We start from the raw sequence: 26,506 nt of genomic DNA on the forward strand, positions 1-26,506 counted from the left end.
GTTACGTCACAGAGTGTTGTGGATTCCCTGTTGTCCGTCTTTTCGCGAGTAGGGTTTCCTACAGAGATACAGAGTGACCAGGGCAGCGTATTCACTAGTGTCCTCACGACCTCTTTTTTCGAACGATGTGGCATAAAAATAGTGCACAGCTCTATTCATCACCCTCAGAGCAATAGCGTAGAAAGATGGCATTCCGTCCTGAAGCGCGTCCTTCGAGGATTGTGTTACGAGAACAAACGAGACTGGGATGCATGCCTCCCAGCGGCACTTTTTGCTTTGCGGACGGTACCCCACGAATCCACTGGTTTTAGCCCCGCCGAGTTGGTGTACGGTAGGTCATTGCGCTCACCTTTGAGAATGGTGCGCGAAGCGTGGGAAGGACACGGAGAAGATCCGACCGTGGTAGAGTTCATTCTCAATCTACTGGAGCGGCTATATAAGGCCAAAGAACTTGTGGAGGTCAGCATGAAGTCAGCCCAGGCCCGATCAAAAGTTTACTATGATAGAACAGCTCGTCAACGAACTTTCAATATAGGGGACCGGGTCATGTTGTTAAAAGCGTCAAGGCAGAACAGGCTCGAAGTACAGTGGGAAGGGCCTGCGGAAGTAGTTGCAAAGCTATCTATGACCAACTACGCAGTAAAAATTCCAGGTAGACGTAAAGAGGTACGCATTTATCATTGCAACCTAATGAAGCCTTATGTGCAAAGAGAGGCTGTGGTGAATATGACCCTAAATCTTCCTGAGGAGATGGAGGACAACTTTGTTTGTCTAAATGGAGGGAAAGGCAGCGCTAAAGAACTCCTTAATAAAACTAAGCAAAGAAAGGAACTAAAAGAATCCCAGCTTTCGGATCTTTGCGGGCTGATAGGAGAGTTTGACGACTGCTTTGTTGACAAGCCGGGTCGGACTGATTTGACTGAGCACGACATTGAGTTGACTTCCGAGGAACCCGTGAGGTCCAATTGTTATCGTTTATCTCCCCGACAGAAAGATATTCTCGATAAAGAAGTAAAGCGCATGCTGGAGTTAGGAGTAATTAAACCCTCAGAGAGCGAATATGCTTCTCCAATGATCTTGGTAGAAGCTCCGGGCAAAGACCCGAGACCTGTAGTTGACTATCGAAAGTTAAATGCTCTCACAAAGGATCAGGTGTATCCGATTCCGAACATTGAAGAGAGAGTGGAACAGGTTAGTCGAGCAGCTTACGTGACTACGTTGGACCTTACTCGAGGTTACTGGCAAGTGCCGCTCACTGAGCGAGCCAGCCGATACGCAGCTTTCGTTACTCCCGCGGGCAGCTATCAACCCACTATGATGAGCTTCGGTCTCAAAAATGCTCCGTTTTGTTTTTCCCGCCTTATGGACAAGGTTTTAAAGGGCTGCGAGGCTTTTGCTGTACCTTACTTGGATGACATCGCTGTATTCTCCGATGCCTGGGTGGATCATTTGATGCATTTAAGGGAGGTGCTCGGCCGGTTGCGTCAAGCAGGGCTTACCGTAAAGGCTGAGAAGTGTTGTCTTGCGAGAGCAACCGTCGACTACTTAGGTCACAACGTAGGACAAGGTTTCAGGAAACCCTGCGAGCTAAAGATCTCAGCAGTAGCTGACTATCCCCGGCCAATAACAAAGACCGACGTCAGGGCGTTTCTAGGACTCACAGGCTACTACAATCATTACATCCGAGATTATTCCACGTTGGCAAGTCCTTTGACCGATGCTCTCCGCGGGACAGAGCCTACGAAGGTGGCCTGGGATGAAAAGAAAGAAACCGCCTTCTTAAAACTGAAGGCAGCATTGATCAGCCGTCCAGTCTTGAAAGCTCCTGATTACGACCGCGAATTCACGGTCCAATGTGATGCTAGCGATCGAGGTCTAGGAGCCGTTCTATGTCAGAAGGATGACGATGGTAAAGAACATCCCGTGCTCTATTTGAGCAGGAAATTGAGTTCTCGTGAGATGGCGTACTGCGCTTCAGAAAAGGAGTGCGCTTGCATTGTGTGGGCCATTCATAAGTTGCAGTGTTACCTCGGAGGTGCTAAATTTACAATAGAAACAGACCACTGTCCCCTTACCTGGCTGAAAACTGCGACATCGAAGAACAGTCGCCTTTTGAGGTGGAGCTTGATTCTTCAGCAATATCATTTTGATATTAAGTATAAAAAAGGCAAATTGAATGGAAACGCGGACGCGCTCAGCCGCTCTTTCTAAACCATTCTGGAGTGCTCTTGGTGTAACAAAATTGATATTTTAGTTTTTTCGTGCATCGTATGCAAATTTTTAAGGTAGCACGTTTGATTTCTCAGCACAAGTGAATCCTGAGAGTTCTGAGTGTGAGCTTTTGCTAAAGCTAGTAATTAAAATTGGTTTGCTATCCCTCTTTTGGCTTGGTTTGTTCGAAGGGGGCTGAGTGCTTACTTGTACATGTGGTCGAGTATCAGAGATGCTGTCGAAGATTCGGCGATCACCCGGACCATGCCACAAGCGAAGGCCAGTTCTTGGCATTCAAATACTGACCCTTTCGTCGTCCCTGCGAGCAGCAGTGTTGACCGCTGCCCTCCGTGACTCATCTGGCGAGGGGGAAGCTGTTACGACCGCCATCGGTAGGCGCCATGCTGTCGCTGAGAAGCGTAGCCGGGCCGCGTTCCCACGCCTGGAACCCAGGTTTTCTTGGAACCAGCGTCGAGATCTGACGGGGGAGCGGCGCTCTTTTGACCCTCAAACAAGTAGCCGACTCGCCGAATGCTTATGCCCGCCAGGTATTGTCACTGTTAGCCGGCGGATGAGACGTCACGTCGCCACGAAGCGGTAAGCCGTTCCAGAGGGGACAACAAAGACAGCGTCTTCCTTTGTAGAAACGGCGACCGCCGCCACAGAATGCCCTGCTAATTGAGCAGAGAGGTTGGCGGACCGTTTGATCTCTGCTGTCCGAAGCTTGGGATCCCTCGACCAGTGACACACACGACGAGCAAGAGCCCCTCTGGCGCCACCTTTAAGTGCAGTGATCTTGACTCGAAATTGGCTGTTCACGTGCGCCGTGCCTGCTCGTACCCCTCACCTGTTGTGTGTATGTGATTGGTGTTCGACTGAAGAAGGAGGAGCCCGACAGGGCTTATAACGGCGCCGCAGAGTGCAGGACGTCGCTCTGAACCAAGAAAAGGTTTAACCACCACGCTCGTGGTTTGTGAACTCTTAACCTCATGCTGTAAATATTTGTAAATAGTGCCATAAACCTTGTTTGTTTTTCGTATTCCCATCTTGTAAGCGGTCGTTTCCTCAACCCGAAGCTACACCACGCTACCACAGCACCCCGGGATCACCACAACTGCTGATCAGCGGTGGGATACGACTCAGCACCCCGAGTTACAACAACTGGTGATCAGCGGTGGGATCGCGACAACTGGTGGCAGCGGTGGGATTTGAATCAGAACCCCGAGCCACAACAGCGTCCCTTCGTTTGTAACATGTAGATGGCGTCATCGCTGTTATCAGCATTTGACCTTTTAAGTTAGTATGAGATGAATTCACCCATAGAAAGAAGTAGGGGAACAGAACGAGTGCCAAGATGCCCAGAAGCACTAACGGGCGTGAAAAGGACGTGAAGCCACTGCCACAGAATGCGCAGCTACTGAGTTCTATCTTCACAGCAAAGGCTGTGAACTTCAGCGCGAAATCGTGTTATGCCGTTCTCCACCAAAACCTCACTGACGTATTTAGGCGGCGGATACGACGTTGGTGCAACACACTAATTGATAAAGAAAAAAACTTAGCCGATACCCATATATAGGAATCGGTACATCACGAAAGTGAAACTTATCTTCACAGAGGCAATTGGGTGTTTATTGGGCATTGTTTCAGCAACAACAACGAATTTCAAAGTCGCGTCAAAAACGGCAAGCGTTTCAACACTTGCAGCACACATCGCAAGCAGCAAGCACGCACGAATTTATCATACACAGGAAAAGCTCGGACTAACTACTGTCTCAGCTCGACCCTTAAAGCGCTGTTCAAACAGAAAGACGGATGCACGAAACGAGCGCATGAGTACACAGGTCAAGCGCGAACTGTCACAATTTTCCATGGTCGTGTGTCAGCAGCGCGCTCCTTTCCTTAACGCGGCCGTGGCAGCGAGCGATGTGAACTTCGACTTCTCCTGAATAACAAGTCTGATAAGAGCGCGCGCAAGAGAGACCACGCTCTGTGGAGGCGGCGCTCCGTGGTGCCCAACGTGATCCCATCGCACAATTTCGCTGCTGATAACGAAAACGCGCGAATGTTTCCGAGCTCAGAGGACCACCACTCGGTGCATGGTGGGTATAAATGGCTTGCCAAATAGCATATCCCGACAATGTACGTGTCGTGGCGTAGCGGTTAGCGGCCGCACGCTTCAAATCGAGATGTTGCTGGTTTGACTCCGCGCCTTACCGCTTTTGTGCCCTCGCAATCAGAAAGTATATATTTTACAATGTCCTATCATCGTATTCGCAACAGAAATACGTCATCGGAGCCATGGTGGACCCTGGGATAAAACTCCTTTGCGTTAAAAACAAAAACAAAAGTTTCGTCGCCTGGAATCAAACCCGCGACCAGTCAGTCCGATGCTGGAGATGCCGGGCTTTCTACCAACCACGCTACACCAACACACATGGACTATAGGTTCCACAAACGCGGTTTCTTAATCATTTTTTCTCGAACGGTGATCTTGGCTGACCGGGGTGGTGCCGCTGTCTAAGAATGAAGTACTGCGCCATGACAATAACGGCTGCTTCGCATGACGCGATTGCAGCGAAAAAAAAAATCGTTCCGTTCACTCGAATCACTCTGTTCACAACGAACGCTAATAGCAGTTTCGTTTAACATGGACCGCGAACGGTCAGCGATTTTCGCTTTGCGACTGGAGCGGCGAGCTCTTGCCACCATTATTTTCGACAGGCACCAATGTTATGTAATAATATGTACATTATGATATCATGAAGTTTCTGTGAACGGTAACAAAGGGCCCTCTTGTTTTGTCATCTAAGAACAGTTTCCAGTCTAAATTCATTTTAATATGCACAGCATAGGCCATTAATAAAACAAACACGTCGACTCTATTTCGACGGTTTGGCCGGATCAGCCTAACATCGACATGTCCCGACCAAAAATCGCTCCCAGCCGCTGCGATCGGAGCGAAAATTTCCAACATGAGGGAAACTTGCCGTGGACCGCTGCGGCGGAAGCGAACTGCCCTTTTTTTGTCACTGCGAGCGAATTCGCGGCTTTAAAGTTGTTACTTTTCGTGTCATGTGAAACGGCCTTACCGAGCGCCGGTAAGGAGAGATTGGTATCGATCGACGCACTTAGGGCACATTGATGTCATTGCGAAGGCCTGCTGGCCGCGTTGACATCGAAGAACCGCCCTAGACGAAATTGTTTGCCTTTCGCTTCGCGTTAGCGTGTGACAGCTCGTGTCGGAGTATTGCAGCTTCGTATTCGAAGCAGAAGGTGGCTTAAGTCGCGCACTCATTCGAGGGCGATGACGTCATGGTATAGAACTGCTGCAACAAGCGCCACGGAAAGACAATGATATCGACGGGAAATACCGTTCCTTGCTGGTGGTTAGAGACGTTAAACCCCACGTATCAATCAAGCAATCAATCAAGCAATCAATCAAATACCGTTACCTGGTGAAGCGAGGCCAGCGAGAAGAGGAACGGCTTACGCTGCGCTCGTCTGGTGACCTTGTCGCTGAATCAATGTGGTAGCGTATACATGATTGATTACATGCGCTAGGTTTACTTATTACTCGGAAGCGCCCCCCCCCCCCATCACAATACCTCTCTCAATTAACGACGCTTTGAAGGAGTGCATAATGCCACGTTCCATTTCTCAAGTTTTGTCATCACCCCAAAACACTACACAATTCTCAGCGCAAAACGCTTTCGAGAAGCTTCCAAACTTTAGTAGATCATTTCGATAACATCACGCCTATACTCTGCGAACTGTACAGATTATTCGGGAACCTACGCCACCGCCAGCGATAACGCTAGAACATTCGATGGCAAGAGTATAAATGGCGACGCACTTCGCCGCTTGTCAGTAGTTGATCGACGGCTGACGATCCGTTCGCCGCTGTCAGTGCAGGTCTGCTTCTGTGATCCGGCTTTCTGTATGCCGGGCACAGGTTCGCCCCAATATGCTGTTAAATCCCCACACAAAGTATTCTGTCTTCGGCCACGTCACGACCACGTGTCATTATCGAGTAAATGCGTTTATTGTGTGCTTGCTGATGTCATTTTGGAGTAGCATTCCCGATTTGCTGGGTCCATGGGCACATTAACAACGTGACCTGCCACACTAGTTAAACTATCATCATGGGCGTTAACGTAAGTGCAAACGACGTTATACCACTGTTGACATTGTATAAGCTCTCATGTATCACTGCGCAATAAACAGTCGACTACTTCTTTAAAGACAACCTCCCCTTTGCTCTACCGATTCTTATGACTGAGCGATTAGTCATGCTTTTTTCTTTTAAACTCGCCCTGACAACCAAGCAATTTAGATTAGAGTTGATGGACTTACCTGCCGCCGATACTCTTCGCACGTAATTAAACCATGACTGGCATTGCAGACTAGGCACGTGGTCTTTCGGCACTTGTAGCAGTAAAGTTCCGTGTCACCGGCGTCCACCTGCTTTTCGAAACCACAGTCTTCGGTGCGACAGATGGCCGTGCGCATCTGGCGTGATGTGCCTCGATCTCCTGACCGGGTCACCCGATCAGCCACCACCGACTGCTGAAGGAGGAAATCCACGCAGAAAAATTGAGAAATGGGAAAATAAGAACACTCGGGATAAACATGTTCAAGGAGTGTTGCCTTAAAGGCCAACTCCGGCGATTTTCCCACCATGTCAAGGTAATGGTGTTTTTATGTTCCTGAGACGCTCTTGTCATGAGCCCAATAGCTCAAATGATCAAGAAACTTCAAAATAATTTTTAATAAGCAAAAAGTGCAATACCAAAACAGAAACCAAACCGGGCACCCTGCCTGCTTATGACGTACTATTTGGTAAGAACCGGAGTCCCATTGGCACGGAGTATGAAAACTGTGAAAGCCAGACTATAGCGAAGCGCTGGTCAAAGAGCACAGAGGAAGAAAAAGCTTTCCTGTGCTATACTCGGGCCAAAACACCACCGCCGTCGCCTTGTGGCCACGCAATAAATGCTTTAATGGCCAAAATAGCGATGCCATCGGTGGCGTCACTTCCGTTGACAGGCCAAACATGGCGTCACACAGCCAGTGTTGCCAATAATTCTGGCAAGCGAGGTGAGATTTTCGAGGCATTCTTTAAAATTCATCTGCAAACAATCAGTGCATCTCTCAAAACTGTCATTTGACATAAATCACGGAAATGTGTGAAGAAACGTATCCGGAGAATTTCATTGAGATCAATTGACCTCAAAAAATTGCCGGAGTTGGCCTTCAGTGGAAGACATTTATTAGATTTGGGTGCCTTTAAATGGCGGCGTTAATTCTGCAGACACTTCAAGCGTTTATATCTACATCTATGTCTGTCTACACCTATGTCTGTCTGTCTACGCCCATGTCTGTCTACGCCCATGTCTGTCTGTCTACGCCCATGTCTGTCTACGCCCATGTCTGTCTGTCTACGCCCATGTCTGTCTACGCCCATGTCTGTCTGTCTACGCCCATGTCTGTCTACGCCTGTCTGTCTACGCCTGTCTGTCTACGCCTGTCTGTCTACGCCTGTCTGTCTACGCCTGTCTGTCTACGCCTGTCTGTCTACGCCTGTCTGTCTGTCTACGCCTGTCTGTCTGTCTACGCCTGTCTGTCTGTCTACGCCTGTCTGTCTGTCTACGCCTGTCTGTCTGTCTACGCCTGTCTGTCTGTCTACGCCTGTCTGTCTGTCTACGCCTGTCTGTCTGTCTACGCCTGTCTGTCTGTCTACGCCTGTCTGTCTGTCTACGCCTGTCTGTCTGTCTACGCCTGTCTGTCTGTGCCTGTCTGTATGTCTGCCTACGCCTGTCTACGCCTGTCTACGCCTGTCTGTCTGTCTGTCTGTCTGTCTGTCTGTCTGTCTGTCTGTCTGTCTGTCTGTCTGTCTGTCTGTCTGTCTGTCTGTCTGTCTACGCCTGGGTTTACTAGTGATTGCACCCACCTTGCTCGGTGATGTGGACTGTGCCGCGACGTTTGGGGAGCGCGATGAACCCGCCGAGCTCGTACTCGCCGAGTCATCTGCCCAGGAGAGTCTGCAAGGTGTTAGCAGTGTCATCGCATCGAAGTACGTGGCAAGGGTTGTTTGTGGCGAAACCCTCGATGGCGACATGTCACCTTCACTGGACCCTCCGCCTTTCGAGGGTGACGGGGTGTCGCCGCTCTTTCGTCGGGCACCCAACGGGGAAGGCGTGGGACTCCGTGCTGCTGGTCTTCGTTCAGCTTGAAACGCCGCGCAGCTCTTGCCCTCGTGCATTGCCTTGCAGTGAAGGCAGGAGAGATGACCGCACTCCGAGCACCTGACGAACTTGTGACGGAGCCCGGGCTCAGCAGGCAAGGGCTTTCCGCACGTGGTCCAATAGCAGATCATTTTCTCTGCCTCCATAGCTTGTTCTTGCGTGGCTGCAGGATGGTATGGATACTTAAGCATCGTTTAGATGACACCCAGCTGTACACAGCCACACTTTGTATTCTAGCTCGTCTTCCCTCTTGAGAAATCTTGATCTTCCTGCCAGAATAACGCGGTTGAAGCAGACTGACAGTAAAACAAGCGAGTGCTATAAAACTAGGACATAGACGAGAGGCACACAGGACAAGCTGTGCTGTGTGCCTGTCCTCTGCGTTGCCGTTTCATAGCGATCATTAGCTTCGCATCAAGGATGTACCAACACACGTCTTGGTAAGTCAAACTGACAGGTCTTATTTTGACCCCTCGATTGCACGGCTACCCAAGAGACGTCCATCCACCATAAACACAATGCCTATATATGGGTGGTTGCGCTGGCACCCTTTCCACAGCGCCTCCTGGGGACCGTCTACGATTTCTCCTTCTTGCAGTTCTTCCTTTCAATTTCATTTCTGAAGTTGTAGTCTTTGTTTACAACAAACATTTAAGGAAACGGATACCAATGAGTCGAATCACTTTCCTTTCGATATCCCTGCACGTGTGGCCCAAGCCGCCCTGCTGAGTTAACGCACAGCAATAGGTTAAGTGTGAATCGTTGACGGAATGAAAACTATAATATTAAGTTAATATTATTATTATTATTATTATTATTATTATTATTATTATTATTATTATTATTATTTGGTTTTTACGTCCCAACATCACCATATGAATACGAGAGACGGCGTAGTTGAGGGACGTGTTAATTTCGACAATCTGGTGTTTGTTAACGTGCGCTGACATCAGACACCACGTGAATCTTTACCAATTTGCCTCCATCTGAATGTGACAGCCAAGGTCGTGCCCTCCACCTTTGGGCTATTAACCACTGTTCCTCCGAGATGAACACGATAGCAATTAAAGTGCCGCTGTGAAGTTCGGGCGCGGGTAGTCCTCCACTTGTTCTGAATACACGAAGCAGCATACATCTCTACCACGGTAAAGTACAATAACTCCCTGGACAGATTCCACATCTTTGTTAAAGCACACGGATGCCCTGCAGCTGTCGCGTAACAGAGTATAAATCCAGCTATAATATGCATTCTAAATAAAGGGCGTGACGCTCGTTTGTTGCCTCCTTTATCTTAGTACACAGAGGCAGCTTAACAGTCTCCCGCAGCATAATACCAAGTTCTCTAATCTGCACCCCCCCCTACTTTTTCAAATAAACAGTGAGATCGACAGCTGTGTTTTTTTTTTCTAACAATCAAGGTGACATATTTTACAGCTCTCCTACAGTGCACAGTACGCTACCACAGCGCCGTCTGGTGTATAGCGTTATGCGCCACCACACATCTCTCATTTCGGAGATAGTTTCACGAGATACGACTTGCAAAGCAAGACCTATATATTGCATAGCTTTAGAATCGTCATGTCACCTCATATACGTATTCATGTCACCTTTCACGCTTCATCTACGCCCTTCCTTCTTTTCCACTGCGTCATCGGCGTGCAGCTGTCATCCTGAAAAAAATGTAGGTCTCCTCGATTTGGTTTCACTTTAGGCGCTACAGTTCCAGATTGCTGGACTTCGCCACTCGATCCGACGCTGTGCTGCCCTAATTCATCGGCACTGTCACGCTAGGTTCCCTGCGAGTTCTCGTATGATGCAAGTAGCCCGAGGTATACTGCAGGGAGGCGCTTCTGCCCTCGATTTGACCGCTGCGCCGAAAACCGCTGGTGTCATGCTGCGCTAACACTAGAGGAACTGGTGCTGCACAGACACGACACTTTCGTGAACTGGGTCCAGAAAGTGCTGCTCATCATGGAACGCGAAACTCCACGGTACTTACGCGTGCACGCAATTGCGACACACATCGGTGTCTTTGCCATATACCGAATCCGCGCTCACTTGAACTCTGCGACTCACGTCAAATAGAGCAGCGTTATTGCGGGACCCGGATAGTGTATGGCAAAGAGGCCGATGAGCGTCCCTTGCGCTTGCCTGCAGATGCTGTGGAGTTCATTTCTCTATAAGCAAAACGTCGAGTGCAGGTCTGTGTTTAGGCAAATTTATTTTGAGAGATATCAGTAACATTTGAGCAGAACATCATCTTGTTAGACATACGTTAACGATGAAGGCAGACTTCAAGTACGTTAACATGAATGCGAGCTGACGCAAAAGGATAAGTACAATCGATGTTTCAAACAGAGACGCTCAAAAATGTGTCACAAGAAGACAAGCACAAATATGCATATTGCATGGTAAACAAAATGCACAAATGAAACATGAATATATACATTCTGTGTATTTACGTATTTACGTGCCATTAATGCCGACGCCAACTGTTCCATGAGCCTACATATACTGTAGGCCGGCCGAAAGACAAGTTTCCCTTGTCTGTCACAAACCAACAGAAAACGGGAAGACCAGTACCGAATGAATTCTTGTACTCAGCCCGATGTCACCTAGTTAGCACTTGTGGCTGCTGATGGTGCCCCGCATTGTCGTTGTAAAAGCGACCGGTCGAAGCCGTTTTAGTTCTTAGAGTTTACTCAGAAAGGTTTTACTCGGTGAGACTTGTTGGGGATAAATTTCGACAGCTAACGCCACGAAAAAACGCGAAAGAACAAAATATCACACATGCAGTCTTTCATGCATTTACCCAAGACTCGAAGGCGAGAGCCACCTTCTCCCTTTCGTCAGTTTTTTTTTCCCCTCTGTCGACTGTACTGACGTGCCCAGTCCCAGCAGCCGTCTTCGTATTGTAGCGCCTCTGTGTATGAGACACGACTTTGACAAGGAGACGATCCCATGTGACGATGTCCTGTTACGTGACGTCACATTTTTGGGGATCTGTGTCATCATTATGATGATTTATCATTCCTTTCTTTTGACCCCGATGTCACCAACACCTTTGCGAGTTTGATGAGCCACCTAATCATTTGGTTTAAAAAAAATACACATAAAACAAGAGTTCGTCCCACGTGAGCTATTTCCGTCACTGCGTTGTTTCTGGCGCTGCAAAGTGACGGAAGCTATTTCCGTCACCCTTCACTGCAAAGTACGAATCCTCAACTTCATTATTTAAAGAAAAAAAAGATAAATGTAATGGTTAGCTCACTAATTATTACGGCTAGGTGGCGTTAGCCGCCGCCCGATCTAAAGGGTACAGCCACATCCATCCATCCATCCATCCAGAATATTCCGAGTCGAAACTACCATATGGTTCCGAGGCAAGCCCTGGTGGAGAACTACGGATTAATTAGACCTCTTGAGATTCGTTAACTGGCCACATTTCTCACAGAAAAGATCGAGTAAAAAGGGGCATCTTTTGGTCCCACAACAAGAATCGTCATCTATCTTGCATTGCTTTCCTTGCACTGTCACCGCGAGCCCGGTGCTTTCAAGTCACGAACGAAATTCACGCATTCGCTTCATCAGCGTGACAGAGCTTCTTTGATTAGAAAGTGACCAGCGCCGAAAAAGCGCAAGCAAGCCGTATGGTCATTATTCTTGTGGTACAAAAAGATAGCCTTTATACTCGATTTTTTAGAGTACATCTGACAAGGGTGTTCTAGAATTTTTCCCCACGAAATGGCGACCTCGATGGGTGCAAATGATACGGGCGTCCTCGGTGCAAGTTCTTTGGCAACTAATCTGCCGCAGCAGATATAAACTGCAGCTGAAGTGCGCAGCAACCCGGTTTGTCGCTACGTTGAATCGCTATAGCTTCAACAGTCATCGATTCTGAGATGAGTGCGACGAGGAAATCGCTTTGGTTGCCTATGTTGGACTACTGTCTAGAACGTAATACTCAAAACTGCCCGAATTACAAAACAAGCCAAAAGCGTCCAAGTGATGCGTATGCTGTCGAAAACTTCAACGCTTTGTTGTAGCAGACCCTACGCGAAGCATTTTATTTTTCGCGCCCGTGTACAGCGCCTTGAGCGGTACTCAACAGGTGTCACCACTGCTTGGAGACAGCACATTGGACTGACCATTCTCATAAACCCTTTAGTTTCAAACAGACAGCCACGTTAGAGTGTACTAGAAGTGTCAGCCACGTCTCGTCATCATCGACAGCTGTTACAGTAACAGCGAAAAAAAAAGTAATACGAAATACGGAAAGAAAAACAAGAACGATAAACACACAAACACGTAGGTTTACAAATGCAACTAAAGTAATGTCAGGGTGACATTACAGGCAATGCTGCAGTACTTAATGCCCAAGCTCTTACTGACTGAGAAAAAAAACACCCTACCGCGAAGAATAGCCGCCACAGAATGAGGCAGGTGTTTGTTACAGGTGTAGTCCACTATCTCCTCAAAACATTGCAATTGAAGGCTAGAATGTTCGGTGAAGAAGGGCAGCAAAAAGCGCCAAATCTTTCGGAAGCTCTGGGTTTCAATGCGGATGGAAGTGTCGAGTGATCAGAGGCTCTGGTAAGGAAGAGACGCTCAAAGTGTTCCGGGACAAAAGAAAAATGAAATGCCAAGAAAATATTTATAAAGCCTCATATTCTCTAGATACATTGAGAAATGTGCACAGTAGAATATGAGGCTCGTTTAAAAAAATTAGGTACACTGTCATAATTCTTAAGCTATAACAGGTATATGATTGGGAGTCGTGAATTCGAGAACCTAACCAAACTTTATTGCAGTTAACTTCGAATAATGAGGTAACCTTCTTAAAGAGAGTTGATTGATTCCCGTTCATTTTCTCTAAAAACAAATATTCAATATCTTTAAGAAGGGAACATTACCACAACTTTTATTAGACGGAGATCGCCGCAGATATGTGTAGCGAGTAAAGTTCGCATATAAAAGGCGCCAAATCTTTCGGAAGCTCTGGGTTTCAATGCGGATGGAAGTGTCGAGTGATCAGAGGCTCTGATAAGGAAGAGACGCTCAAAGTGTTCCGGGACAAAAGAAAGATGAAATGCCAGGAAAATATTGATAAAGCCTCATATTCTCTAGATACATTGAGAAATGTGCACAGTAGAATATGAGGCTCGTTTAAAAAAATTAGATACACTGTCATAATTCTTAAGCTATAACAGGTATATGATTGGGAGTCGTGAATTCCAGAACCTAACCAAACTTTATTGCAGTTAACTTCGAATAATGAGGTAACCTTCTTAAAGAGAGTTGATTGATTCCCGTTCATTTTCTCTAAAAACAAATATTCAATATCTTTAAGAAGGGAACATTACCACAACTTTTATTAGACGGAGATCGCCGCAGATATGTGTAGCGAGTAAAGTTCGCATATAAAAGGCGCCAAATCTTTCGGAAGCTCTGGGTTTCAATGCGGATGGAAGTGTCGAGTGATCAGAGGCTCTGATAAGGAAGAGACGCTCAAAGTGTTCCGGGACAAAAGAAAGATGAAATGCCAGGAAAATATTGATAAAGCCTCATATTCTCTAGATACATTGAGAAATGTGCACAGTAGAATATGAGGCTCGTTTAAAAAAATTAGATACACTGTCATAATTCTTAAGCTATAACAGGTATATGATTGGGAGTCGTGAATTCCAGAACCTAACCAAACTTTATTGCAGTTAACTTCGAATAATGAGGTAACCTTCTTAAAGAGAGTTGATTGATTCCCGTTCATTTTCTCTAAAAACAAATATTCAATATCTTTAAGAAGGGAACATTACCACAACTTTTATTAGACGGAGATCGCCGCAGATATGTGTAGCGAGTAAAGTTCGCATATAAAAGGCGCCAAATCTTTCGGAAGCTCTGGGTTTCAATGCGGATGGAAGTGTCGAGTGATCAGAGGCTCTGATAAGGAAGAGACGCTCAAAGTGTTCCGGGACAAAAGAAAGATGAAATGCCAGGAAAATATTGATAAAGCCTCATATTCTCTAGATACATTGAGAAATGTGCACAGTAGAATAAGAGGCTCGTTTAAAAAAATTAGGTACACTGTCATAATTCTTAAGCTATAACAGGTATATAAGTGGGAGTTGTGAATTCCAGAACCGAACCAAACTTTATTGCAGTTAACTTCGAATAATGAGGTAACCTTCTTAAAGAGAGTTGATGGATTCCCGTTCATTTTCACTCAAAACAAATATTCAATAACTTTAAGAAGGGAACATTTCCATTACTTTTATTCGACGGAGATCACCGCAGATATGTGTAGCGGGTAAAGTTATTAAAGTAAGTTATTAGTAAAGTTATAGCAAGGATGATAACGATGATGATACCAGTGACGAGATATCAAAAACTTTGGACTGTACGTAAAATACAATACCTATAGCATCATTCAAAGTGGTACTATGTCACTAATTTTTCTATAAAAGAAATAAACTTAATTAATGTTGAAAACACCGCACATTCTGCTCAATACGTATACGAACAGATAAAGCAGTTATCGCAGCGTGAGCGCAAGCACTAAAAGCATGCGAACAGCCGTGTAGACAACGTTATCTGCAAGAGCAACTGACGCAAATACATTTGTGCCTGTTATTCATGTACAATTACCAAAATCGCGCTTCTAAATCTGGATACACCCGTAGTCCACAACCGCTCATGATAATGACCTGCCTCATGATAACGAACGTTGATTAGTGACAGTCTTGTTGGGACGACACCGGATATTCTGAAGCGAATACGCCTCCACGCGGTGATCAACATAGCGCCCACAGTCCCGTCGAAGCTTAGACTGCAGGTGTCTTGTTAATTCCTCAGTTAAAACAAGGAAAATTACCCTTTGCAATCCTAAAGTTTCATTTTAATGTCTTATCTATCAGCATAGGCGTGCTCAAGGTTCCCCTTCAAGGGGGCCACGGCTTAAGCTGTCGCAGTGCCCCACTTCCCTATTAAGTCAATGTATAGGGCAGCCTTACAGGGGGGAGAGGGACCAACACCCTGATGCCCTCGTGCCCATGCCAAAGTCCATCGGTGTCGATTATTCAAAAACATCCTAAAGGTAGTCCGTACTTCGATAAGCAGTATTTGATCTCAGTACTAAATATGACGTGTTTTGGTTCGGTATTAGAATTTTCGGAATAATCGCATGGCCCTACCTGAATTAGTAATGCTCATCATCTTCGGGTACAAGTGCAGTGTGACAAAGACAAAGGACGCCCAAATCACCGCATTTTTTTGGTAACGTCTAGCTACAACAAACAAGCCAGGTTGTTATTTGTCGATTGTTTTCATAAAAAGTGAACGTGACTAACGATCATTATTTCTTAACGTATGCCCGAAATAATGGTTCAGCTTCCAGAGAGAGAGCAGGATACATTCGCAAATACCGCGGTATACTGTTTGAAAGCAGGTTTAATCATGCTCACAACTCGGTCATTTTTTCACGCAACCGGGGAGCTTTTTTTCTTGACTAGGAATCAGCGGCTCACGTGCTATTCCTGGAATGTAGACGAAAGGTTTCGTTCAACGACTCTGGCTTCGCATCGCTGAAGTGTTTGCCAACCCTATGACAACGAGAAATGCGAAGCGACTGCTACCCGACAATGTTTCGACAGTGCTTGAAAATTCCGGCCGAACGAAAAGGCGCTGAAGATAACCAGCCAGTGCGATACGGATATAAATAACGCACGCTTCCTTCGAACAGCATGAAATATACGTTCGGTTGATAAAGGTCTCGATTGTGATACGAAAGTCGCCGCGACGCCATATTGTGCAGTTGCACGTATTCATAGTTTCGGAAGTGGTTAATGTTTTAAATAAACCACCACGCAACACCACCGTCCTGATGTGTCAGTGATAACACGCAAGTTCGAAGGTATTGAGACTCATAATAGCTCGTTGCCCTCGAATCAACAAGAAAAACCTTAGTGATTCCCATGGGTTTTGTCTTGCAGTATTGAGTCAATGTAGTGTCAGGCTCTAACGATCAATCGACGCGTACGAATTATGATTATTGAAACGTACTTTGCCCTCTATACCCAACACATGACTCTATTCGTCCGCATCAGAATAAATAAATTTGGACGACTGCCTCGCACATCGCCAATCAACGGACGACCCCGCAAAAGCGAGAGCTTCGATTTCCAGCCCGGGTTACTAACAGCCCAAGTCAATTGCGTTTCAAGTACCAAACATTTGCCTAGCACACAAAAGCTGACGCATGACTTTAAGGCGCAGACCATTTTTATATGCAGTACAGAATACAAAACCAACGACAGCTGACACAGTGTGAATATAAGCAAGCAGTTGACGCAGATAAGACATATCTCCGAACAGGGAGACACTTAGTTTTTACTTCTGAGAGGAGGCTCGGATTCCTTCTTCGTATCGCCAAGAGACTACTTTAACGTACGTTCTTACACGGTGCGTGTCTAGGGCAGCCTGATGAATGGCTGCTCTGCAGCTTGCTTTATTTGGGGATCACTATTCGCGCAAACCGCACCTGCTACCTCCAGTTCGATGTGCGAGGTTTTGCTCATATACTTACTACGTGCGATGTGACCCTGCGTTGTATCATCCACGGCGCCGGCCCATGCGTACTTTTTGCGAAGGACGGTGACCTAATCAACACGTTGCGTACCCTAAAGACGAGTGTGACTCACACGGTCGAAACGATAACCGCGGCAATGCAATCGAAAAACGAGCCAGAGCAGGTTCCGCACTCACCTTCAACACATGGGCGTCAACGAAATTTTCACGTCCTAATACCGAGCACTTCACCGGCGTTGCGAAGGCATCGATTCACCTGTGGCACTGGGCACAAGAACACGTCCATGCAAAGACGACGTCGATTCGAGACGTTGTTTCGAACCACTCGGTTTCTTCCTGTTCTGGCGGTTGTCACAAGGGGCGGCAGGGTTGGCGTCGCGCTCGACAGAGCTGTCGCTGGTTGATAAGCGGCGTGCGGAGAGCAAAAAACAAAAAACAAAAAAACTACGCAGCTTCAAAGTTAAACTGATAAGAGGGGCAGCGTCATACAGGCGCTAGCTCGCCGAGTTCCGATGTGAATATCGAAGTCGACAATAGCCGACAGAAGCGAACAAGCCGGCCCGGCACCGCCAGAACTTCGAGGTGGCGCGCACGGCGGGATATTTGAAAGAAAAAAAAACAGAAAGGCAGCCAGTTCAATTCAATCCAATTTAAAAGATTGTTGTATTGTTTTCTTGAACAAGAAACAAAAGGAAATCAGGGTTTGGACCACATAGCCTGAAAAAGGAGCCAATTGCACCCTTGTACACAGTTTGTACAGCCCCCCCCCAAAAAAAAAAATGTTTAGCGGCATCCAGACCATCATAAACAAAACAAGTAATATAAAAAATAGCTCATAAAATTTTTGCGGTACAGTGAATCTGGTTTTAACTATAAAAACTTGCACCTAACATACTTAAATGCCAATCACTCAAGAAAAAATCACAATATTAGACACATGTGATAGGTAACATTTTTTTATTCTTATTACAATACATGCAGTACCAACTTGTGGTTAACCTTATAAAAGAACCGAATCCCGGCTGCGGCGGCCCCATTTTCGACGGCGGCGAAATGCGGCCGCCACACTAAAAGAGAATATTAAGTAGATGTTAATTGCTGAAATAGCGGTCCATGAACCCCGAATTGCTACTTTAGTTCCAATGAAGTGCTTACTTTGAAATAAAATCACTTTTTGGTGGTCCGGATCACGTTAGCGCACTTCAAATCCCCCGCCTCAAAGTGGTCTGTCTCACGCAACTGTTGCCGTGCACAACGTTTCCCGCCTTTACTGCACGGCCGCCGACATTTGTTGTAGCGGAGAGAAAGTAGCAGCAAAAAAAGCCATCGAACCATATTAACTCTATGATTAAACCATTATCTGCCGTCTCGGAGAATATGGTTCTGCTGCTTGGTTACACTGAGCTCCTCTAGATGGCATCACACATCCAGCCTAACCAGGCGAAAACGGAATTTTCGAACCACTCGCGCCATTCTCCGTAGTAATGCCAGGTGGTTCTTTTTTTTTTTTATGTCAGACAATAACGGACAAGTGGCATTTCATTGTGTCTCTTGATGCACGGAAGTTTCTACTTTTATTGCAGCTAGTTTGACTATTATTGATTAATTGCAGTCGGGCACTCTGACGTCATTGAGATAATTTCCAAAATATCCCACTCATGGGGCCCGTCGTGTAATACATTTAGCTCAATTTCTCAGTGAGTAGGGCACTGCTTTTGATAATATTGCCGTTTTAGACGTCCCGCTCCGATGCGACACTGTTATGCCGCCTTTGGTTGGGTGTTGCATTTACAAAGGTGTACTTCTTTCGCATTGGTATGGCAGACACTTCTACATGCGACTACTGCGGAGCTGAAGAGACCATCGAACACGTCCTGTGCAGTTGCGCTTGCTACGACACACAGCGACGCCAGCTCCGGATGGTTTTGAATCAACTTGACCCCGGACCATTTTGTGTGCAGAAGATACTAGGACCTTGGGAATCTGCCTTAGTTGCGCAGAAAGCAACTAAAGCACTGCTACTTTACCTGAAGTCCCCAAACCTGAGCGACCGCCTGTAGACTGTGTGTGCTCCCCGAGTGTGCTCGTGATTGTGTGTACCTTCTCATCTTTCTGCAACCTCTTTTCTCCCCTTTATCCCTTCCCCAGTGCAGGGTAGCAAACCGGATGTGCGCCTGGTTAACCTCCCTGCCTTTCCTTGCATCTTTATCTCTCTCTCTCTCTTAGACGTCATGCACTGAGTATACATACGCTGACATGAATTGTTATTTGCAGTCAGTGTCCCATTAGCGTCAGCTCCAGTTACGCCGCGGGAACCATCGTATATTTCATAACGATTTATCATGCAAAAGCATAGAAGCTAATTTTCATACCAAAAAGAAAAGTTCATTTTTTTTACCGTGATCTTACCTGCAGAACAAAAGGTTGCATCTAAGGGCTTCGATAGTTTCGTCGCAATTGGACTCAACTGCACAAGCGCGGCACTCAACCATCAGGACTTCTATTTTATCAGTGCCGCAAAAGTTGCCTTGTGCCCCACCCTAAACTTGAGCCACTCCCTCGCACTTTCGCTGAGACATTACTGTGGACAAGTGGAAACGATTGATGGCGGCACCCATAACAGAACTGCAGCTTCTTTGCTACAGAACTTTGCCGGGCTAGTTTCTTGAGATTCATAATCGACATGAACCAATGCAACAGGAGAGGTACTGAGTAGAAGGCTACACATACATACACAGCACTAAATTGCAGTTGAATTGCAGGTGTTTTCTTTAAAGACGTAATTAACCACGCCTCAAGTTAGGCGAGAAAACATATCCTGCGGATAGTGAACACTGCTATGAACATCCCAGTAAAATCCTTAGTTCGCGCTGAACCCACCGCCCCCCCCCCGCCCCCGCCAAAAAAAAAAAACAGATTAGAAGCGGAGGTCGAAGTAACCATTTTTTTCAGGCGCCCTCCTGCCATACAGAGTAGGGTGTGGGAGCGGGCTGTTTGGCGTTGAACGAATGGCAATACCAACTAGCCTGCTCCACGCAATGAGTTTACGGCTCATTGCACTGAATGTATGTGCGTGTCATTTCTTGAAAAACAATGTTGGCCACTCACCCTAACGATAGCTAAGCTCATCATTGAAGTGGTGGCATTAGCAAATGGAAGCTGCGTCAGCAAATTATCCATCGCACTTACAAAAAGATAAGAACCATATCGTTCTGAAAGTCACCGGCATGCACGTGTTGTTCCGGTGTAATTTCTTCGCTGTTTGGTTTTTGGTTTCTTTTTTTCACGTTTTGTGCTTTAACTAATATTTGTTTAGATCCCATATGACAGAGATTTATTTGTCTGTCGCTTCAATAAACGATAGCAGAAATTCAGCTCTTGTTCTCGTCGATCCTGTGTACCTTTTGCGCTTCTGTTGTAAGATTTCACATAAACGTCTGAGCTGACTCACTTCGGAGCTGCCAGTGCCTGCTGTTTGGAGTTGAGCTGCAACTAGGATCCTATTGGCTAATTAATGTACGTCATAATAGAGGAGTTTGTATCAGACACGCTCCTTACACAGGGTGCTGGCGCCGTGCTCCGTGGTCTGCTGACATGACACAGTGAGCCACACTTGTGCACAATAACACAGCGGGAGAGATCTATCCCGTTTCACCATGCACACGGTCGCGACAAGCGTTCACGCAACTTCTATAGCAGTTGCGTATATATGCCGTATCATCCCTTCCTGTGTAGTTCCTAACAAGCTCATAGGAACTAGAGGAAACCGAAAGCGCTTAGAGCACGCGTTCTCAGTTCATTGTTGGAGGATTAGAGAAGCCTTCGCGTCAATGTATTCGTGAAACAATACATTCCAATAAAAAAAAAAACTTGCTCGATCATTACGTGGAAAAGTGGTTCATGACTCCTCTAAAGACGCTACGCAAGGAGCCGCTGCTGTCTAAACGAATACCTCCCGAGCAAAGGAACTTCCACAATTCAATCTACTCTACCTAGCAGACGCAATAGATTCAAACGTCTGGGCATTCTATTTGTTTTCTTTTTTTCATTCAACACAGGCAATGACCGGCACGATGCTCTCCTTTGTCCCCCAGCCGTTTAAGGACAAGAAAACTGAGGACGACCTCTTCAACAACGAAGACGCTCGCTCTCTTAGGCGTCGCTTCACTGGTCGATCACCCTCCTGCACGAGAGAGTACTGAACCCTCGCGAACTGTTCACGCTCCATTTCACGGTGTGCATCTTTTCCAATGCGATGATCGTCCCGAGCGCCTCTTCCAATAAAAGTGGGACGCCCATAAATCATTGTCCCTTCAATCTGATGGCGCCGCCTTTGTCGTATAACGCTCACACGTCCCGAGATACACACTTGGTGGGCTTGCTTGCTTTCTTTCTTTCCTTCTTTCTTTCTTTCTTTTTTTCTTTCTTTCATAATGCTGCATCTTCACGGCATCTTCACAAAAAGAGACTTCTTTGTAGGGCTACAATCGTCCATCTCTGTTTGCACAACACCAGTTTGTATATTTGCTTCATTTTTCGAAGGACCTCTGTTGTGGGCCAGCCGGGGCGAGATAGCCGACGCAGAGAGGCTTTTAGTACGCGCATACGGCGTGTAGCTCTTCGTCGTAAGTCATTTTTCGCGTTACTCAGCGAGGTTGATGGCGAGAGGAGTGAGAAATGGATTTCTAAGATGGGTTCATGCCAGGGCGAAGCAAACGCTGAGATGACATGCGGCCATTTCAGTTCAATGGAACTCCATCCCGGACGCATGTTCGGATGTCTTTTGTCGCACGTTGCGCCGCTAAATGGAAAATTTAAAAAAAAGTCAGTGTCCTTCTACTGCTGAGACAAAATGAATAACTAGACCAGCGGGAAACACGACACACAGCGAGAGAAAATCGACGGCACAGGCTCTCACTTACAACTGGACGAATATAATACTTGAAAAGCCTACAAATACCCTCCAGCAACCACCTTGCGAATGCGTGAGCAACCATGCCATCATGTTATTTATTTTGACAATGCACCGAACAGCGTATTTCAGCGCCTTGGTGCTGTCGTAATAATCATCATCATCATTAGCCTGGCTACCGTCAATGCAGGACGAATGCTTTTCTCATTTCCTGGCAGTCAACTCAGTACTGTGCTTGCTGCGGCCACGTTATAGCTGAGAACTTCTTAATCTCATCGGCCCACCTAACAAATTATTTCTTGCTCCTCTTCTTTTCTATCTTTTTCCTAATTCAGACCGTTGTGTGTGTTCATCTTATGTATATATGCGCGTCTATGTCGTGCGTCTTTCTTTCTGTTTGAGCATGGTGCTTTAAAGAGGTCACGACATGGCCACCCAACAATTGACGGTTCTCGGTGAAAAACGAAGGTAGAGGGACAAACATGCTTCTAAACGTGTGCAAACTGGACTGCAAGAGTTTATTTCAGTCCAAAATGAACCGTAGAAGTCATCGGCTGTAAACTCCGCCCACCACCGGCGACCGCCAATGTTTCATGGCCACAGTGACGTCCACAAGTGTTGAAGATTGGGCGAGTTGGTTCGTCGTACTTGAACTGGTATAGCGCATTACGGGGAAGAAGAAACGGCCGAGCAGACCGACACAAGAGGACAGAGCGCTAACTTCCAACTGAGCTTTATTGTCTAACTGCATCAATTATGTAGACCGGCGCAAGCATACAAAACCACCCTAACGCAACGATAAGATTACACACAACATCGCACCGTCACACATCACAGATTCATAGGTGGTTACCGCCTATGAATCTGTGATGTGTGACGGTGCGATGTTGTGTGTAATCTTATCGTTGCGTTAGGGTGGTTTTGTATGCTTGCGCCGGTCTACATAATTGATGCAGTTAGACAATAAAGCTCAGTTGGAAGTTAGCGCTCTGTCCTCTTGTGTCGGTCTGCTCGGCCGTTTCTTCTTCCCCGTAATGCGCTATACCAGTTCAAGTACACCGTGACGTCACAAGCCGGATGGAGCAGTGTCGTCGTCTGCTGCCAAACAGTACCTTCCGGACGTGGCCAGTGTTGCGAATGTTGCTTGCCGCGTGGCCCCCAAGTGTCGGTGAGTTGCAAGTGTTGCGATGTGTTACCGGTGCCTTCACCATATGCAGCGACAACATCGTGTACGTCACGCATTTTGACACCGACTCCACCGCCACCAGCTCAAGCGATGGAGAAAGCGTCGAAGACGGTGTGAACCCAGATGCCGACAACCTCGCCGTTGTGGCAGACGTTGCAGACGGCTTTCCGCAATTATAAGTAGCTTCATTTCAAGTGTGTCAGGTTCAAAAGCGTGCTTGGGATACGGGGGTTCATCGACGCTGCATTCGCGATCAAGTGTTACTTAGCGCCATGGAATTGGCAAAGCTTGCAGATTTTTGTGGGCTAGCATCCGTGCATGCAGGGCCGTATCCAGAAATAAATGTTTTTTTCGGGGAGAGGGGGCGGGGGGCGCCACTATTATTCCCGGAATGGTACCCCCGCTACATGGTCATTTTCCTCTCTTCATGCCACGGTGAAAAAAAAAAAAAACATCGGGGAGAGGAGTGGGGGGGGGGGAGGGGGGAGGGGAGCACGGGCCTGGTGTACGATTACCTGGCTACGCCCCTGTGTGCATGTACGACTTTCGGAGCTGAACATAATGAATAAGTGGTCGTAGCAATGCTGCGCTTTAGGACTGCCGTTTTTCCATCGGTTGTTGCGTGTGGCATATGTAAACATGAGCCGAAGCGAACGGCATGTCGCTGTGGTGATAGGGTTTACTCTCGACATACATTTTGGTCAAATCTTTGCTTCAACTTTGTCGATTGCATTCGGTTCCGGTAAACAAATAGCAAGCGTGACGCTCAACTATGACACTGCCTGCGGGGAGTTTCAATAAATAATTATCCGTATAGTGGCAAGCGCCACACGCATTGCACATTCATAGGGCACTTTTTGACCACCGAAATTGCTTGCTGCAAGTACCAGCGCTACACGGGTGACGCGGTGACATTGTTTGAACCCCTGGAAGTCATTTGGTTCCAGTGGCGATTTGAACAACGCAGAGAACGTTCGATTGCAAGCGCAGCTGACCACAGAACACGATCATCCTCCGTAATGCAGACCGTGCAGCAGCTCGTAGCCTAGCAAGCGGTTCGTGACGTCACGGCTAGCAAGCGTGCCAGTGTTGCCCGACTCTCAGGCCGCTCTCTCGTTTATAAAAAATATGCAATTACGAATTAACGGCTCGACCGAATTCGCTCGAATTTCGCCAGCTTGTCTGCGAACGTACAAGAATGAACCCACACAACACGGATTATGGTTTTAAGTGTCGAGCTTTTTTTTGTCCGCGCTCTTCCTGTGTGTGCTCGTTTATTACGTGCTTCCTGCTTGAGGCGTGCACTGAAAGTTTTGAGCTGCTTGCCGTTCTCCGCGTGACAGTTGCAGTTTGTTAATGCAGCCTTCATTCATTCGCCCTTGTGGCAAAACAGTTCACAGTGAAGGCTCAACTACCTGTGCGAAGACACGTCTCACTTTCGTGTTATGCAGATTCCTAAAGAGAGCAATGAACAACGTTTTTTTTTCTCAATTAGGTGGCCTCATGTTCATTGACATTTTGTGCAAGAACAGCTTGCTTTTAAAAGAGGCAAGCTCTCCTTAGTTGCCTTTTTTATTTTAATGAGGGTTATCTACTTGCGAACACAGTCAATCCCACTTATACGTTATACGGTAGTGGTTTTAGCAATACATCGATTATAACAACGACAAGACACTGCACCGTCAATTTTTATGTGACTCCTATGGTAAGATAAACCACGTATCGTGTGGGGGCGCGACGTGCGCGTAGGTGGTGTCTTCTAGCTACGCAATAAAAATAAATGTAAAAGAAATCGAGTACGCTTCCTTTATTCCTTGCGCGGCTTGAACTCTTCAAGCAATTCTTTGGGGCATTCCGAGAGACAGCCCTTGTTCCCGTGCTTTACTTAGCTCTCAATTCTATAGATGAACCTTCAGATATAACAACAACTAGTCATAGGTTTCCGTTTCCTTAAGCTATACGTACTTTTTTTAAGTATCGCAATGGTACTGTATGGGAATGGCGCACCGCACGATGGCACTAACAGCATTTCAAACACACAAAACTAAAGAAAGATTAGGAAGCTCCGGGAGCTTTCGCTCCGGGCTGTGGAAGTGTATTACGCTGGTCAAAGGGCAGCTATTTATCTCGTGATAACACCGAGGCAACTATAGCCCCCGGCACTGGAAGTTCTTATCAGTGACATCTTGGAAGGAGAGTGATCGAGCAAGCATCCTTTGGGAATACGGCCTGTAGCTGATTGGCACCCCTTCAGGTGCAGATCCGAGCTGGAATGCGCACAGTCCCCAAGAAAGAGAAAGGGGAGTAAAGACGGAGGTACTTTTTCTAATCGAAAGAGCTTCAACTGGATTGGGATATAGCTTTGGTGCGTGTGCCAAATGTGGGCGCCCACCAGCACGCTTCTAAAATTGCTACATGCCATTTTTTTTTTCAGTGTGGTTCCCATTTTTGTCGCTTCGTAGTTTGTACGCAGAAGAGTTGTACAGAAGCTTTCGCCAGGACACTAAATCTTACACATTCTTTTTGTTTTTGTTTTCGAGGCCCACCTTTTAGTAAAAGGCAACCACCGCGGTGCTCCAGTGATTGTGGTACTTAAATGCTGACCCGAAAGACGTCGGGCTGAATCCCGGTTGTGGCAACCACTTTTCGGAAAGCTTAAGCAGCTTCTTTTAAAGGGAATAAAAGAGGTAATGTGCCAATTCATTATCACTTTTTTACGTCGGAAAACAAGTTACCGACCACCCAAACAGCTTCGCTATTAAATGTAAAGAATGCGGCATCCCTGTCATGGACGGCAATATAACCCCACTGAATGGTCTCCGCCCATGAGTCCCCTTATTCAATATGTTTCCCTATATTTATCAATGAGAGAGCCTTATACGTCTTATCGAGTCAAGCAATTACGAAATTTGACAAGAGCAGACGAGACATCGTGTGATTGTGGTGTCTCCAAAAATGATGAAAAAACAATGAAAAAGAAGAGTATGTAGGTAATAATGGTCGGTTGAAAGTGACGTAATAGTGAAGTGCCCATGACTTTACGCAAGTCCCATGACGTCGAGATAACGTGACGTCATTATGACGTCGCGTGAATACATAGTCACGCGACAGGTGCACCAATCCAGGAGGCTGTGCGAAACAACGTTCGGTGCTGAAAGCTTAGAGGGGGAGAGAATAATAATACAATCAACTGTGAGGAAGAAGAAGGAGACGAATTTGTGCTTTGTCTTCGAGTCTACTGAGGCAAATGCATCATCGCTTTTTTTTTTTTCTTCGTACGCCTGAGCCAACCGACGACGAAAAATATGTAGGTGGGGTATACGAGAATGAAAAAAAGCAGGAATTCGACACAAAGACAGATTATGTCTC

General features: G+C 46.6%; 1 protein-coding gene across 4 annotated transcripts in view; it reads right to left on the reverse strand.

Moving 5' to 3' along the window:
- Window positions 1-17,532, reverse strand: part of LOC119161108 (uncharacterized) — a 77,331-nt gene extending 59,799 nt beyond the window's left edge. For 2 of the 4 annotated variants that reach the window (XM_075889626.1, XM_075889624.1), the window contains exons 1-3: window positions 17,217-17,532; window positions 8,162-8,619; window positions 6,565-6,777 (exon numbers count right to left, since the gene is read on the reverse strand). In XM_075889626.1, the coding sequence (XP_075745741.1) occupies window positions 6,565-6,777; window positions 8,162-8,602 (654 nt within the window). In that variant the 5' untranslated portion in view covers window positions 8,603-8,619; window positions 17,217-17,532. The remainder of the gene's footprint in view (window positions 1-6,564; window positions 6,778-8,161; window positions 8,620-17,216) is intronic. The other 2 variants (XM_075889625.1, XM_075889627.1) reach the window with 2 other exon arrangements.
- Between the last annotated feature and the right edge of the window lie 8,974 nt (window positions 17,533-26,506).

This window comes from Rhipicephalus microplus, chromosome 3 (genome assembly GCF_043290135.1).
Source record: "Rhipicephalus microplus isolate Deutch F79 chromosome 3, USDA_Rmic, whole genome shotgun sequence".
Lineage (NCBI taxonomy): Eukaryota > Metazoa > Arthropoda > Arachnida > Ixodida > Ixodidae > Rhipicephalus > Rhipicephalus microplus.